General features: G+C 35.9%; 1 protein-coding gene across 1 annotated transcript; it reads left to right on the top strand.

Annotated features, from left to right (window-relative positions):
- Positions 1–1,054: 1,054 nt before the first annotated feature.
- LOC122137962 (cysteine--tRNA ligase, cytoplasmic-like) lies at positions 1,055–17,016 on the top strand. The gene is made up of 23 exons (XM_042727669.1): positions 1,055–1,250; positions 2,576–2,812; positions 3,377–3,468; positions 5,306–5,394; positions 5,665–5,761; positions 5,933–6,031; positions 7,169–7,318; positions 7,511–7,651; positions 8,563–8,651; positions 8,748–8,896; positions 9,026–9,138; positions 9,303–9,431; positions 9,855–9,983; positions 11,780–11,884; positions 13,304–13,401; positions 13,484–13,673; positions 13,878–13,946; positions 14,100–14,181; positions 14,403–14,483; positions 14,568–14,635; positions 15,677–15,736; positions 15,981–16,064; positions 16,259–17,016. The coding sequence occupies exons 1-23, from the start codon at positions 1,229–1,231 to the stop codon at positions 16,385–16,387; spliced, it is 2,502 nt and encodes an 833-aa protein (XP_042583603.1). The 5' UTR covers positions 1,055–1,228; the 3' UTR covers positions 16,388–17,016.
- Positions 17,017–17,569: the final 553 nt, after the last annotated feature.

Raw genomic sequence — 17,569 nt, 5'->3', positions numbered from 1 at the left:
GATGGAGATAGACATGAAGGAACGTTATTTGCAGTTGTTGTAATGACTATATATTCGCCTTGGGCCCTGCAGCTGGCTTTCTTCTAATCTAGGTGTGAATCCAGAAGGATCTGCCACAGCTAAACCACAGTGAACTGGAATTACTTTCAACCCCGGTGACGTGCTGTCAGTGCGATTTAATTGTTTCATTATAAAATGAGTAACAGTTGTACGTACTCTCGTACGTTCCATTGGTATTCTGTGAGGGGAGGTGTGTGTGTCTGGCCTTCAACAGCTACGAGTAATTTGCGCCCTTGTCAAAGAGGTTGGGGTCTGTAGTCTATCTGGAGTCACAGTCCTAAGATAAGAGCTGGCTGACAGGATCCTTGACCTATAACGAATGACTATGTAATTTCGTACAACAACGACGAAAGAAAGAACAAAACAAACAATAATCTTCCTGGCAAGTGTTTTCTTAGAAATTCACAAACTAATAATGTTTATAAAAAAGAAATATAGTCTACTGACACTGACCCCCCCAACCCCAACCCCCCCCCCCCCCCCACCTCTTTTTATTATTAGTGTGATTTTAAACCAGGCAATATTTTGTTTCTAATAAGATGTTATAAGACGCCAGGTTACCCGTAAATTGAGAAAAAAAACTGTCTTATAACTGTCTTGTGATTTTGTATGACTTGGGATAGTTCACCCAAAATTGTCGTCATTCATTCAACCTTCTGCGGTTATACTTGGATTCCCCCTAGTGGTCTGTTTACAAATTTTAACACACACACACACACACACACACACACACACACACACACACACACACACACACACACACACACACACACACACACACACACACACACACACACACACACACTAGATGTAAGCTTATACTAAATGTTTACAATTGTAATGGAAATGTTTAATGTAAGCAATTAATTACTTTAATCATTAAAATTGCTCAGTATTATCAAAGTCCCTTTCGGTATTATACAAGTAATTATTGTTGGCATGTGACTTTTATTTTGGAACGAAGGGAGCTTTAAAATTTGTCCGGAAGTACTATTCGCGTAATCGGCGTAGAAGGACATCGGATCTGTATGTGATAACACGCGCAGGAGAGCCGTGTTTATGATCTAGATATCTGTCAAATATCATTGAGTTCGTGCAGGTCCTGTGTTTCATTGTGATTTCCTATCAGGTTTTCCGGACGCTTCATTGTTGCATCAGATAGTGGAAAATGGCAAGCACGGGAGATATGGGTAAATTTCTCTATTACTTATTTTACTTCATTTGCGATGTAACAGTCATTATGTAACGTTACGCTGTAGAACATTAACGCGTGTTTCTCCTGTAGAGGCCTATTTTAAGTTATTCATTAATGCAGGTACTATTTAAACCTGCAGCTGTTACAGGATATTTCCCTCTATTTATTCTATTGAGGTACCGCTCGTAACATAAACATGTAATGTTATACATGGCAACATGCCCGAGTCATGTGTGACTGTCATATTGTTATATTGGCCACATTGTTTTGACAGTTCAGCTGAAATCAGAAGTAACACATACTGTAAGGAGGTCAATAATTTCATATAGGAATGGGAATCCAATGGAATTGACCAATTTCGGTTTCCTTGACGTTTATATTATACTGGTAGTGTTTGTTGGTGTTTTAGTGAAGTAAATACAGTCTGTTGGTAAGATAATTATCAGATTAAAACAGAACAGATAACAACAAATAATGTTACACACACACACACACACAGAGAGAGAGAGGTATATATAATTATATGCTGTAAAATAATAATGTGCTGTTCAGTAAATGAGTCAGATATATTCATCCTCGACTGATTCATAATTGGTCTTGGTTTAATAAAGAACAGGTTCATAACAGGTTTCATTTTCTTTTGCTCTTTTGCACGTCGCGCACATTTCTCAGAATTTTGTCATGCATTTTTTATATATTTTTAATAGCATGTTAATGTGTTATTAGGTTTTTTTTTAATGCTATTATAATATTTATTCATATTTCAAATAGTTTTTAAAAATATTGTAGTTTAAGTTTTAGTGGTTTTGTTATGTGCTTTCGTCATTTTAACTCATTTTCTAAATATTTTTATTTAAAAAAAATTATGTCATTAAAGTAGTTTAAACTGATTTTATTTCAGTTTCTTAATAGTTATATCTTATTTTATTTCAGCTTTGTTTCAATTAACAAAAAAATATTTTTAATCGTTTTAGTTAACGGCAACAATTTTAATGACCCTTCACAAGTTTATTTGTGCTCCAAATATGTTCCATCTGTTTGAGTCTGCCTTAAAATATTTTATTGCTCTCTCTATGTATTTTTGACTCAAACAATTTATGAAATATACCCTCAGTTATGAAATGAATTGACATTATGAAAGTTGTGAGTGTATTGTTTTACAATTGTGTGTTAACTGATTATTACAGCTTATGTTTCAGAGGAATGAGGTTAGAGAGGATTACAGGTGTCATCACAATCATTCTCCACGGGTCCTTAGCTCATTTCTAATGTCTGCTCGTCTATGTGTTTGTGTGTGTCTATGCCCTTTTGTTTTCCCAGCCTTTGATTATGGCTTCTTACTGCGCATAAGTGAGGATGCTCGCAGGGTTGAGGCTCTGAATGAGTACTTAAGCAGTCGCAGTTACCTGGCTGGCTACGGGCCTTCGCAGGCGGATGCAGAAGCCTTTGCGCTTCTATGCGGGCCCCCATCTGAGCGGCATGTCCACGCCCTGCGCTGGTACAAACACATAGCCGCCCTGAAGCCCCAAACGAATGACCAGACCCCAGAGTGCAGCAGTGAGTAGACAGAACTCCCCCTGTCGTAGTCAGGGTGCATGAACGTAGGCTGTAGCTGAATTGTACTTTGAGTTAGTGGATTCTGTGCTGAGGACATTTGCAGTATGTGTTGCATGAGATTGAGGGTGTGGGTAGTTTGATGTGTTAGTATACCTGAGCTGAGGTGCTGACAGGAAACTGACAAGAAATGTACAGTCAAAACAAGACAATCACTTCTCGGGTTTGTTCTAGACGGGACTGGAATGGGTTGAGTTATAGTTGACTGATAGACACTGAGGTGCTTGTGGTTTAAACAGTTCTTTCATTGGACGCAAGGTTCAGTGGCTTTGTTTCCACATTGTTTGTTTCACTTTCACACTGTGTATGTTTTACTTTCATTTACACATGTTTTATGTTTTCTATGAAAAAAAAACCCTCTTATAATTGTGCAGCAGGTGTGCACAAACAACTATTTCCCGTAATGCACCTGTTGTTCAGTTTAGGGATTGAATATTATAAATTAATCTGTAATAGTGACTAATTTTTATACTAAACAAAGTCATTTGGGTGTCTCTTGTTTTTCAGCAAAGGGAAAGCGGGTGCAGCCACCATGGTCTCCGCCAGAAGGCACAGACGTGTCAAAGCTGCGTCTTTACAACAGTCTCACACGGACCAAGGTACAGTATGAAAGATAAACATCACGGCCCTATGTGTGGGTGACATTAAAAACACACTAGACTAAATCCACCACTTTCTATACGTTATATTACTGTAGCATTGCTGGCTGAAAACATAATCAAATTAGCCTAAGTATTTAAAAAAATCTACAATATCAACGTTATTTACATTTAGTCATTTAGCGGATGTTTTTTTTTTTTAAAGAAATTGTTTTATTCGGCGGGCATGCACATAATCATCTGTGACAGTGAAGTAATTTATAATGTTACAAATTTATATTCTAATTTTAGATTTAAGTTACAGATCATTTCTAATTCAAATGAATTCTGTTCTTTTAAACCTTCTAGTAATCAAAAACAAGGTTTCCACAAAAATATCAACATTGATTATAATAAGAAATGTTTCTGAAGGATCATGTGACCCTGAAAACTGAAATAATGGCTGCTGGAAATTCAGCTTTGCTAATAGAATAATAAATTACATTTTAACTTGTATTCAAATATAAATATTTGTTTTTTAATTGTAATAATATTTCACAGTATTACTGTTTTTACTGTATTTTGGATAAAATAAGAGACTTGTGACACTGAAAAATGGAAGAATGTTTGCCATCACAGGAATGAGTTACATTTTAAATTATTTTCAAATTATAATGTCACTGAGCAGGGCTCGCAAAATCGCTAGCCCGACGTCACAAGGCTGTTGTGTTTTCCAGTCGGGCTACCAAAATGTATCACCACTCTGCCCGACGCGCTCCCTACAGATCTCTCGCGGGTCCTTAAAAACTCCTAAAGTGAGTTGTATCAAAGATAAATCCATAAAAACTTTTAAATACATTAAATGGTATAAGAAATATCTTCATTATAATTTCAAGAGGTCTTACAGTTGGGGACGGAAAGACAAGAGTCGCGATACAGCTGGATTAAACTTTAAAAGGCAATGATGTCATTAAATAAATATGAGCGCTGCACATTTCAAGTCAAAACGCGGCGCGGATGTCTTTATTTGAATGTATATGAAGAAAACTGACTGTCCCCAGAAACATGTCGTTGGCATTTTAATTTCATCTTACCAAATAATTCCTGATAAAGCAGCGTTTATGAGCTGCTTTGTGTTCCGCCGTTACTGGGGAAACCGCAATATTTCGGCGTTCCTAAAGAGAATGAATTTGCATTTCCAACAAACCTTTCCTGCTGTTTATGATCAGATCAATGCAAATATCAACTCATGATTTAACCCAGCAAACACATAGAGATTTAAATGAGAAAAAAAGTTAATGTGCCTTCTAAAAATCTAAACAATTAACACATTAATATTTATATGTTTTAAATTAACAATTTATATGCTTGATTTATTCCTTTTCACAAAAATGGTCTAAAGGCTGAAATGCTGTTGTATAATATTTTTGTTTTTGTGAAAACCTGTATCTAAACTCTAAATCATGTAATTTTATGGCTCAATATTGTATGTTACCACAGACATTATCCAACCTCACTCATACTGTATTTGTTGATATTTTTGTATTGAAAATATTTTTGATTGACATTTGAACTCCTATCTGATTTTTTTAATAAATGAAAAAATTTATTTGGGTTAGTTAAATTAATTTCTGGGCTACCAAAATCTGAAGAGTACCTGCCCAAAGGGCTACCAGGGATTTTGAAATTTTGCGAGCCCTCCACCATTTTTTTTTTTTTTTTTTTTTTTTTTTTTTTTACTGTATTTACTGAATTATCAAATCATTTTAGACTTCTTTCATAAACTTAAAAATTGATGCTGTTTTATGATAATAAACTGTTAAAATTGTTCATATCTGTCTTGTTTTGTGCATTATAGGAGGTGTTTGTACCACAGAAGGGCAACAGGGTTTTGTGGTACTGCTGCGGCCCTACAGTGTATGATGCTTCTCACATGGGCCATGCCAGGTGACATATTCCCCATCCATTCATAGTGTTTCTTTGTTTTCAGTGTGCCCCAGCTGTTGAAAACAGCACAGTAGACACAGCACAAAAGTCAATTGAAAGGCTGAAGCAGACATTCAGCTTTCAATCCAAAGAACTATTGTGTTTGAATATGGTTCAATGAACCTAGGCAAAAAGAGAAATGATAAAATCTTGCATCCAAGGCTCACACAGCGTTTATGGTGTATCAGTTCTCTGTATTTCATGAGGATTCATTGTTCTTTGTTCTTTCAGGTCCTACATTTCTTTTGACATACTGCGGAGAATACTGAAGGATTATTTCAAATACGATGTCTTCTACTGTATGAACATCACAGATATTGACGACAAAGTAAGAGCAGTGTTTGCGCAGAGTCTGAATGTAGTTGACCTTAAGCCTTGAATTCTATATAACCTAATACCTCAGGCTTTTGGTCATATGAAACTGCTGCTTTAATTCTGAAGGCCACATGTGATACAGTGTTCTCGAGATCCAATCATCAGTGTGACCTCTTCGTTTCAGATCATCAAAAGAGCCAGACAGAACTACCTGCTGGAGCAGTACAGAGAGAAGAAGCCCAGCCCCTCTCAGATACTGCAGGATGTGTTAACAGCCCGAACGGTGAGGGTATCACTCATTCAGTGGACATTTTGCTCCAAATGAATCCTGTTTTCATCTAAGCAGACTAGTGGGGTTTAAAGCCTTTATGAGTTTCCTTCACTGTTGGACTCAAAAATGTTTTTTTTTAGCATTTGCATGTTTCAGATGCTGAGAGTACCAATTTAAAGACACCATAAAATCAAAATTAAAAAATTTTAATGCAGTTTTACAGTTATAAATGATTTATCCTTGCACATCATTATTAAAAAAAAAAAAATAAATTCTCGTAATTTTTAATCAGTACCATTAACATGCCCTCTTCTTTTGCATCTCTTCTCTGATTACGTGTACATTGGCCTGAGGTCTGGCCATAAGGCTGCCCAATAGCAAATCAAGTTTCACTCATTCCCTTCCAGCAACCTGTGACTCACATGAAACGATTGTAGAATTAGCCAATGACTATGAGAAGCTTTTTATTCAGATGTGTGTCACTATAGACCTTAGTCATGTTAGAGGCCATGAAAACAAGGCTATAGTTTAGTTTCTATAGTCTTATTCTCACCAACTCTCAAAACTGTTTATGGTGTTTTTGTCAACAAAGGTTTTTTTTTTGTCTGTCAGCTGAACAATCAGCATGTTGTTAGTCACCAGTACAATCAATTGAACGCACTGTACTTCTATTCTTCACAACCTTGATTTCATTCCTGTCAAAAATTAAATATGTCGCTACCCTGACAAAGGGACAAAAAGACACTTGCGGTTCTTATTTCAAGCAAACTTTAAGACTGATAGAAATACTGCATGTTCTGAAAATTTGAATTATTTGCTCTAATTGATGCTATTAAAAATAAACTCTTCTTCTAAAAGTCCAGGTCTGTCTTCAGTTTTCACACAACTTATGTGTGACATGGTTGCATTTCACATTAGCAAGATAATAAAGATTTATACGATATCCTGAAATACTGAAAGAGCTGCCATTAAGTAATGAAATTAATCATTTTGCTGAAAAGATTTAAGCAGCTCTGAAAACGAAATGGAAGCAAGACTACCTCGAACCCGCTAGACTGCTGGTTACTGGCCTTCACAGAAATGTTTTCATTGCTTTCATCTGTTTCCCCATCACTGTGCTTTAATGTAATTTGGTTTTATTGTGTTTAGCCGTTTAAAGCCAAGCTTGCTGAGACTACTGACCCAGATAAGAAACAGATGCTGGAGAGGCTGGATGCAGCAGTGGAAGCTGCCCTGGGTCCCCTGCAGGTGGCAGTGCAGAGCAATGCTGCAGGCGATGCACTCCAGAATCAGGCACAGGTAAATTATTTGAGCAGCTTTTTAAAAATACTTAATGTGACCTAGTTAGATCAGGGCCGTATGAGGCATTCTTTCTAAATTATTTGACTGATGCCATTCAGTGACACATCAATAAACATATTGTTTCATGAGATCATTTCATGGCATGGTTCTGAAACTAACTGGTTCTTTCTTAATGGTTTTCATTTTTAGGTCTTATTGGAAGAGGCTAAGGATCTCTTATCAGATTGGTTAGACTCCCAATTTGGGAGCCAAGTGACAGAAAACTCAATATTTTCTTTGTTGCCAAAGTACTGGGAGGGAGAGTACCACAAAGATATGGAAGCCCTGAATGTGAGTGAACTAATACTGATGAGTAATTCAATAGCTTGAAAATGACCCAACTAATATGTACAGTATATACACTACTGTTCAAAAATGTGGGGTCAGTAATTTTTTTAAATGTTTTTAAAAGAATCATCAGTCTCAAAAACAGTTGTGCTGTTGTGTTATCAGTGTTGGGAAGGTTACTTTGGTGAAATATTATACAATATGTTTTTAATATATTTCAGAATGTGATTATTTCTGTGACCGAAAGCTGAATTTTCAATCATTTCAGACTTTATGTACAGTTGTGCTGTTGTGTTATCAGTGTTGGGAAGGTTACTTTGGATTCACATTATTATCTGTGTTGAAAACAGTTGTGCTGTTGTGTTATCAGTGTTGGGAAGGTTACTTTGGAAATGAAACCGATTACAAGTTACCCTATTTAAAATGTAACAAGTAGTGTAACTATTTCAAATAATTCATTAATGTAACTGATTACTTTTGAATTACTTTTCTAACAGCAGGTTGTAGTCTAAAGATTTCAGCTGTGATGTGGATTGATATAATTGGCAGAAGTGATGCGCTGCAAATTCAACCAAGAGAACAAATCATAGGCATCAGAATAGCATCGCTTTACTAAAAGGCCTTTAAATGGCAGGAGGCATCATGCACATCAAAAACAGGCAAAGCAACAAATTAATATTATTCAACATATCCTAGCTTTTTACAGAAAATATTCAGATGTGACCCACTTTGTAACCGTTAACATTTTCATAAGTAACTGTAACTTAAATTACGTAATGCTGTTCCAAGTAACTTGTTACTCCCCAGCATGGTATATTATGTATTGTATATATTGTGATGCATGTTCTTACTGATATGTTGAAACATGTTAAGTCTGAGCAGTGATGAAAGCCTGTGGTGTCTTTGATTGACAGGTCCTCCCTCCTGATGTTCTCACACGGGTCAGCGAGTACGTGCCAGAGATTGTGGCATTTGTCAAAAGAATTGTGGACAATGGTTATGGGTAGGAATAGAGCTGTCTTCTTTCTAAATGGATTATTCTGATATTTCATGATGTAACCCGTAAACAAAAACACTACTTTCAGAGAAAAAGTCTAAGAATGAATTTCTGCTTTTTTTTTCACAAGTACGAGTCAAATGGATCGGTATATTTTGACACCGCAAAGTTTGATTCCTGCCCTGCTCACTCTTATGCCAAACTGGTACCAGAAGCCGTTGGTGATCAGAAGGCTCTTCAAGAAGGAGAAGGTACAGGAATAAATTGCAATACATCCCTTAAAATGACTTACACTTTTAAGTGGGCCTTTGAGAAGTACAATAAATGCATCCAGTTCGACTGTCTCTAATTTCCATGAATTTCTTTTTTAACTTTTGCAGGTGACTTGAGTATCTCAGCAGACAGACTTAATGAAAAGAGATCACAGAATGACTTTGCACTGTGGAAGGCCTCCAAGCCTGGAGAACCATCTTGGGACTCCCCTTGGGGAAAGGTGAGGAAGTACTGTACACATCAGGAAGACATGCATAGATGAACATGCCTTAAAATGTCTCCACAGTTGGCTGCTTGGCAATTTTAATATAACACAACACAGTTTTGAATGCATTGGTAATATTTGTGAGTTCAATATCTAAAATTCTCCTGGGGATGTTAAAGGGGAGACCTGGATGGCATATTGAGTGTTCTGCCATGGCTGGATCCATTTTGGGAGAGTCTATGGATATCCACGGAGGAGGATTTGACTTGCGGTTTCCTCATCATGACAATGAATTGGCACAATCTGAGGTGAGAAAATTACAATGTGCTCATATGACAAATGTTTTGAAGCCGTTGTTGAAAAGCTGTTATTAGAATCCTGTTCAGCATTCAGTACAGGTTAATGCAGCATTCATGTCACGTTGGAATTACCATAATTGCAAGTTTCCGACTAGTTAAACCTTTTATGTCTTTGTCATACTTGTAATTAAAACACACATTTCTGTTTGATATGCATGTTATTATAGCCACTGTAACAGTGCACTTTTTCATAGGTGACATGATGTAGTGATTAAATATTTTGCTGTCATCAACTACAAAGGATACATTTTGGCTTTTTGAGCATTGCCATGTAAACAGATGGTTTCTAGTTATTATTAATCTGAAAACTGATGAAAAAGAACTTGGTCCTGTCCCTGGATTTCTGTATGTCAATGTTTTTGTTTTGAACAGGCATACTTTGAGAATGATTACTGGGTACGATATTTCTTACACACGGGTCACCTGACCATCGCCGGATGCAAGATGTCCAAATCTCTGAAGAACTTTATTACTATCAAAGATGCCCTGGCCAAACATACGTAGATATCTGCATATGGGTCAAAGACCCATACAAACAAATTGTATGTTTTCAACCCACAAAAAAAAATAATATTTTTTCAATTTCAAACAAAAAAAAAATTAATAAAAATAATAATAATATTTATTATATTCTTTAAACTTTTCCAACTCAAAATAATTTTATGATTATTATAATTATTGTTATTATTGTTGTTATTCTTTGAAGGGTTTAAAAAAAAAACCCGGAAAACAGAAACCCTTAAAGGAACACTCCACTATTTTTGAAAATAGGCTCATTTTCCAACTCCCCTAGAGTTAAACAGTTGAGGTTTACTGTTTTTCTATTAAGCCGATCTCCGGGTCTGGCAGTAGCACTTTTTGCAACTACACAAACTAGCTGAGGACTATTTTCAGGCGCTGCATAATATCATTACGCCTGCTGCACCCATGGAATGGCAGCAAAGTTCCTTGATTATTACGCCGGAATGAAAGTATAGTACCTAATCATATCGGCCTAGAAAATCTCAACTTTTCATTTTCCGTCGGTCTTAGTACACAATGTAACTACAGAAGAGTCAAGTTTTAAATAGGAAAAATATCGAAACTCTTTGTTCATTTTTGTGTGAGATGCTAACTGTCTAATCTGATTCAATGATCTATGCTAAGCTAAGCTAAAAGTGCCACCGCCAGACCCGGAGATCGGCTGAATGGATTCGAAAACGGTACTCTAGGGGAGTTGGAAAATGAGCCTATTTTCAAAAATAGTGGAGTGTTCCTTTAAGACCCTCATGAGTGTGTGTCAAGGTTTTTATATTTCTTGGAAAATATCAAATGAATGAAAGGGCATGTTTTATTCAGGCTAAATTTAGTAAGTTTTTTCATCACTGTCATTGTTTTTGACCTTGGAAATGTTCAATAACTTTTTTGAAAAATAATGATTAAAGGGATACTCCACCCCAAAATGAAAATTTTGTCATTAATCCATACCCCCATGTCGTTCCAAACCCGTAAAAGCTCCGTTCGTCTTCGGAACACAATTTAAGATATTTTGGATGAAAACCTGGAGCCTTGAGACTGTCCCATAGACTGCCAAGTAAATAACAGCGTCAAGGTCCATGAAAGGTATGAAAGTCATCGTCAGAATACTCCATCTGCCATCAGACGTGCAATCTGGATTATATGAAGTGACGGAACACTTTTGTAAGCGAAGAAATCAAAAATAACAAATTTATTCAACAATTCCTTTGTCAACGGTCTCCTCTGTGTCTCCATATCACCGTATGCTGTGTATGCTCTTCTGTGTCGTCCACGCCACAAGGATGAGCTGTTTTATTTAAAATTTAAAGCTAAATACATGTAAAAACAGCACATCCTTGTGGCTCGGATGATACAGAAGAGCATACGCAGCATACAGTGATATGGAGAGACACAGAGGAGACTGTTGACAAAGGAATTGTTGAATAAAGTCATTATTTTTGTTTTCTTCACTTACAAAAAGTGTTCAAAATTTTCATTTTGGGGTGGAGTATCCCTTTAAGTCCTGTGTCTTCAAGGGGCAAGGAAGGTATTTTTTTTTTACTAGATGGATATACCACTTGACATCTTTGCAACAATAATGAAAAGATGACTAAGACCTTGGCACATAAAAGATTTGTATTAGTTTTTTCTCGAACATCCTTGTTTGTCATTGTCCTGTAGGAGTTTCTGTGGTGTCTATACAATTGTGTTTGTCAGGTCATTTATTCTGCCTTGCATATGTATGCATTTAACTACAAAAAAAGTTTTGACATTGTGCATTTGTGTTTCAATTCCTTTTAGCAAGACAGCTTCGTTTAGCCTTTCTGATGCATTCGTGGAAAGACACATTGGACTACTCCAACAACACAATGGAGTCAGCCATCCAATATGAGAGATTCATAAATGTGAGTGAGAAACCTGGAAGAAAAGTACCCAAATTCATAGTCTGTCCAAATGTAATATCTGCCACTTATCAGCTTAGAGAATCCTCATGAGTGCACAATAGGCTTATCTAGATTCCTTCAAGAACCCAGAAGGTCGGAGAATAGTGTGTGTCCTTCAGGGTGCATTAATTCTGTCTTGCGCTTCTTTCCACCTATCAATTACTCTGTCACCAAGGAATATAACATGGGCAGAGTTCCAAATTTGCCTGAAACACACAGGTAGCCATTAGCATGGGAAGTGTGTGAAGGTTACCTATGACTGACCTACACGCTATATTTTTTAGACCAGCCTCACCCGAACTTGAAGTTAGGATCTTAATGAGACACCGTGTTTTTCCCTCTACCCCACTGCACCTCCAAAGGCTGTACTTGAGCAAAAATGAAGACAGCTTATTAGACGGTGATGCAATAATAGTGCAATTCCCTCAACAGAATTTGGCCGAAATATAACTGGAGATGAATAGAGGTTCTGAGGTCCCAAATTAGAAGTAAAAGCTGTAAATATTCAAACAAAGTACATTAAAAAGCTGAGAGTGGTGTTAGTGTATGTAGTGTGTGAAATACAGTATTTTAAAAGCAGTCTATCAGTGGTAGCATTTTTTTATTATTTAAATTTTTCCCCCAAACACTTACAAACTGCCTTTAGAAAAGATGGTTATGAACTATGCTAAAAGTGTATTTAGGATAATGCAGACACAAGTTCACTACCCTTAGACCTTGAAGTAATAGGAATCTGCTGGGGTTTTTTGAAGATGTTGATTGTCTGAATTGATTGTCTGAGTATGTTAACCCTTAATTAAACAATTTAAAGGAAAATGCTGGATTAAATACAACAACATCTGTGGCTGGTTGTTTATTACCACAGAATATATATCATCAAGTTTGGGGTCAGTAAGATTTTTCTTTTAAAAAGAAATGAATCATTTTGTTCAGCAAGGACGCAATAAGTTGATCAAAATGAGGACATATTACTGTTTCTAATGAATGCTGTTCGTTTGAAATATAGTTTGAAGAACCCTGAAAAAAAAGGTTAAAATGGTAAAAACTTGCAAACCCCAAATGTTTAAATAGTTTATAAGCTTGTATTATAAGCACATAACTTGAAATGAATCATTTTGTTCAGCAAGGACGCAATAAGTTGATCAAAATGAGGACATTATTACTGTTTCAAATGAATGCTGTTATTTTGAAATATTATTTGAAGAACCCTACAAAAAAAGGCTTAAACGGTAAAAACTTGCAAACCCCAAACGTTTGAATAGTTTATAAGCTTGTATTATAAGCACATAACTTAAAATTAAATATATTCTTTTAAGAGAGCAAATGAAAAAGTCCCTCATGACTGTTTTTGTGTTTGCTCCTTTCATTTTGTTTCCACAGGAGTTCTTCCTAAATGTTAAAGATGTCCTGAGGAGCCCCACAGACATCACTGGCCAGTTTGAGAAATGGGAAGCTGAGGAGATTGAACTAAACAAAAGGTGACCCACATGTTCCTTAAGACTCCATTGTATCTCATAAAGCTTTATCACTCATTACAGTAATTTGTGTGTGTTTGTGTAGCTTCTATGAGAAGAAAACATCAGTTCATGAAGCGCTGTGTGACAACATAGACACTCGTTCGGCTCTGGAGGAGATGCGGGCTCTTGTCGGTCAGAGTAACACCTACATGGCTGCCAGAAGGAGTGCAAAACTACCGCCTAACCGCATGCTGCTGCAAGGCATTGCCCTGTACTTGACCAACATGCTTAAGGTAGCGAGACAAAAAAGTAGTTATATAGAGCTTGACTTTGGACATAATTGATACCTGGATGCAACAAGAGAACGCTTGTTTCTCTATCATCTCTAAAATTCTTCATTCGGATTGCTACAATGAATAAGCTGAGACTTAGAGACAGAAACTAAAACAATGGATGAACATTGAAGTGCTTGCTAAAACTGTTTTCTGCTTTGACAGACATTTGGAGCGCTTGAGGGAGCTGAGCCCATTGGCTTCCCTGTTGGAGGAAGCGGACAGAATGCTGACGTAAGCAACACCACTCAGATCATGTTTGATTCATCAAAGGTTTTTCTTTTAGACAAAAAGCCAGAGCTGTGAAGACACATTATTAAAGCTTTTTTTTTTGGATTGTTGTCCACCGTCATTAAACTCTTCTTAATCTTTTCATTTCTGTTTCAGCTCGAGAACACAGTCATGCCCTATTTGTCAGTGCTGTCAGATTTCAGGGAAGACGTCAGAAGAATTGCAAGAGAGAAGAAAGGTAAATCTCTCGGGGTGTTTTATTTATTAATATTTTAGAGCAAAGACCTACAATGTGTACTCGAGTCATTTAGTTTGTTCTAATTTATTTCTTTGTAAGATTTGTTTCCTTTTTTATGGGTGTTGTTGTAGCTGTATCTTCAACAGACATTTGCATACAATACAGATTGTGCTTTTTACGCACAAAAGAGAATTCATCAGGGAAATGTGTTTGTTTTCTAGTGACAGAATTGCTGAGGCTGTGTGACGAATTGCGTGATGATACTTTACCTGAGCTGGGTGTCCGACTGGAGGATCGTGATGGTAAATGAAAGATACAGAGATTTTATTAAACCCTGAATGTCATGGAAAATATTTTCTGAATGTTTTTTTTGTTGTTTTTCTAAGGACTTCCCACATCTGTGAAATTGGTGGACAAAGAAACCCTTCTGAAGGAAAGAGAGGAGAAGAAAAAGGTAATTGCAGAATCCATCTACATGGCAGTATACTGTGATATCTCTGCTTGATTTATTTGGTGTCAGTGGTGTAGATTTTGGATCTCGTTTCACATATAGTACTGCTGGTCTGCAGTGCACCTTATTAGGTTGAAATTAGTCATTAATCAGATCAAAATGATCTCTCTACCAGGGTAAGGTGATACGTTCCTTCTGTCAATGGAAAAAAGTTTCTTAGCATATCAGGCATCACAAAAGAAATGATTCAAATGCAAACCAGGTCATGAAAAATGTATTTAGGCCTTTTGAGCTTGTCAGTATAAATGACGGTCTTTAGAATGAATTGTAAGGACTCAAGTTGCACCGGTTTATTGTTGTACCTTCTTTAAATTACTCCTTTGAGCCTCGTATGCACGCTTACTGCTCTGGACACATTCTGCAGATCAGTCATGATCCACCTGAGATGGTCACAGCAAATAGCGTTTCTAAAAAAAGAGGGTGGGGGCATCTCTGAGACTTCTCTGTTGGTTTATGAGCAACTACAAATTTGAAAATTAAAATGCATTATGAACACACTACTGCTCAAAAGTTCGGTAAGATTTAAAAAAAAGAAAATTTAAATACTTATTCTGCATTTATTTGATCGAATTTACAGTAAAACAGCAATATTGTGAAATATTACAGTTTAAAATAACTTGTTTCTGTTTTAATATATTTTAATATGTAATTTATTCCTTTGATGACAAAGCTGAGAAACGGTTACAGTATGATATTGAAAACAGTTCAATGATTTTGTGGAAAGCGTGATAGGTTTTATTCTGGATTTGTGGAATTTCAAAAGAACAGCATTTATTGGAAATGGTAATCTTTTGTAACAAAAGTCTTAGCTGTCATTTTTGATCAATTTAATGCATCCTCACTGGATAAAAGTCATTTATTTATTTATTTTTTTAAAGGGTCCATTTTAAATGTAGCATTAAAAGATCATATTATTATTTATTTTGTTGTTTCGAGTTAATGTAAATTTGTAATTAATTTCCACTTATTCTTTAATGTTTCAAGGTGGAAGATGAAAAGAAAAAGAAAAAAGAGGAGGCTGCCAAGAAGAAACAAGAACAAGAGGTGAATAGAACAATCACAGAAACCCCCTAACACACATGTAAAAATCCTTTTATGTCTATATATACACACACACACACATATATATATATATATATATATATATATATATATATATATATATATATATATATATACACACACACATACACATTTAAATCCATTGACAGAAGTGTATACTTGTTTGTGCTTCATTGATTGTTTGGAATTATTTGTGTTATAAATATTTGTATATTTGATGTCATAGATGGCAAAGTTGGCAAAAATGAAGGTTAAACCCAGTGAAATGTTCCGGTCAGAGACTGACAAGTACTCCATCTTTGATGAAATGGTAATGCAAACCATTCAGTCTTCTTTGTCATAAGATACACTCTTTTATGTCACACTACTGTATGTACTGTATGTTGGATCCATTTCAAGGTGATTATTGTTCTATGGGGATGGATGAGTCCTTATGAATTTTTAATCATTTGGTCACATTTATTCAGAAATGCTAATAGCATGTCTGTTTTTTTGCTTATACAGGGCTTCCCAACACATGATGCTGAGGGAAAGGAGCTCAGTAAGGGACTGACCAAAAAGCTACGCAAGCTTTACGAGGCTCAAGAGAAGCTGTATAATGAATACCTCCAGTCGACCCAGAACGGGAGCTGAGAACATGTGTTGAGTCTGATGTGATCTGCCATCCGCCCATACTGTCTGTTGTGAACTTGTCTTGTGTGTGCGAAAAGGCAGCAAAACTTAAAGACCTCATCTGTGAGTTTTGGCTCTTAACTTGGGCAAGGTTTTGCAAAATCCTTCTGGTCATGGTTGGAAGGTCATTGTTTTTTGATACTCTGCGATCATGACTTTGAGGGGTATTTTATGACTATGATATTAAGGGTATATTATGTGCTTTTTGCACACATAGAACAAAGATGCAAGTATATCAGAACTTTTCTAATGTGGGTTTGGTGGTTTATATGAAGTATGTAAGAAATATTTAGCCGTTAATGTGGAAATGGATAGGTATAGGTAAGCATATGTTTTCATTATTGATTTTTAAAATCTGGCTGGTCAAAGAGGTGTTTTTTTCCTAAACACTTTTTACACATCAGCTAGTGATGCAATGATTCCTCCTGAATTAATATATCTCAGATGATACAGGAATGAAGGGACTTCAGGTTTATTGGTTTACAACAAATGGAAAAACAGAGGCATACATAGGAGCACCAATTATTGTTAGTATTAAAATACTCTTTATAAGAACATGAAATACCAAAATAAAAAAGGATTTTGAATAATGTGTGATGCTCATTTGTCCCTAGTAACTTATTTCTGCAAATGTTGCCATAAAGATTTGTCTAGAAAAGTTTTGTTCATACAGTTGTAGTCTAATACTGTAAGAACAGCTACAGATATTAAGTTTACAGTCATAAAACATCTGCACAGAGCTTCACATGAGCCTGGGGAACGTAACGAATTGAGCAATTGTTTCATGAATAGCACGGAATCGATACGAATGAACCGAGTCAATTACTGAGTGACATGTCCGATTCGTACAAGTCACTCAGAATGTGACTTTAATAGCAGCCAGCTTGGCAGAAATGTTACAAATAAAACGCTTAAAACATGCAATACATTTTTTAAGAGCTATTTTTTTCTTTTTTTATAATTTAATGTAAATGCAAGTACTAAATTATTTTAAACAAATAAACCATAAATTAAAAAAACCAAAAAAACTAATAGGAAAGAAATAAAAAAAGCATAAACAACACACTGAAATTTTTTAACAGCAATAACAACGAAAATACAATAATCATTGCAAACGACAGAACCTGAACAAATTCGCACTAA

This window comes from Cyprinus carpio, chromosome B7 (assembly GCF_018340385.1).
Source record: "Cyprinus carpio isolate SPL01 chromosome B7, ASM1834038v1, whole genome shotgun sequence".
Lineage (NCBI taxonomy): Eukaryota > Metazoa > Chordata > Actinopteri > Cypriniformes > Cyprinidae > Cyprinus > Cyprinus carpio.
Note: the sequence above shows the minus strand (reverse complement) of the source record. Positions and strands in the feature narration are given on the sequence as shown.

What these genes read in the sequence shown, in the direction of transcription:
- LOC122137962 (XM_042727669.1), top strand. Translation starts at nt 1,229, where the DNA reads ATGGCAAGCACGGGAGATATGG. An exon ending in ACAGTCTCACACGGACCAAG is followed by an intron (nt 3,469 to 5,305) that starts GTACAGTATGAA and finishes TGTGCATTATAG; the next exon opens with GAGGTGTTTGTACCACAGAA. An exon ending in GAGATTGAACTAAACAAAAG is followed by an intron (nt 13,402 to 13,483) that starts GTGACCCACATG and finishes GTGTTTGTGTAG; the next exon opens with CTTCTATGAGAAGAAAACAT.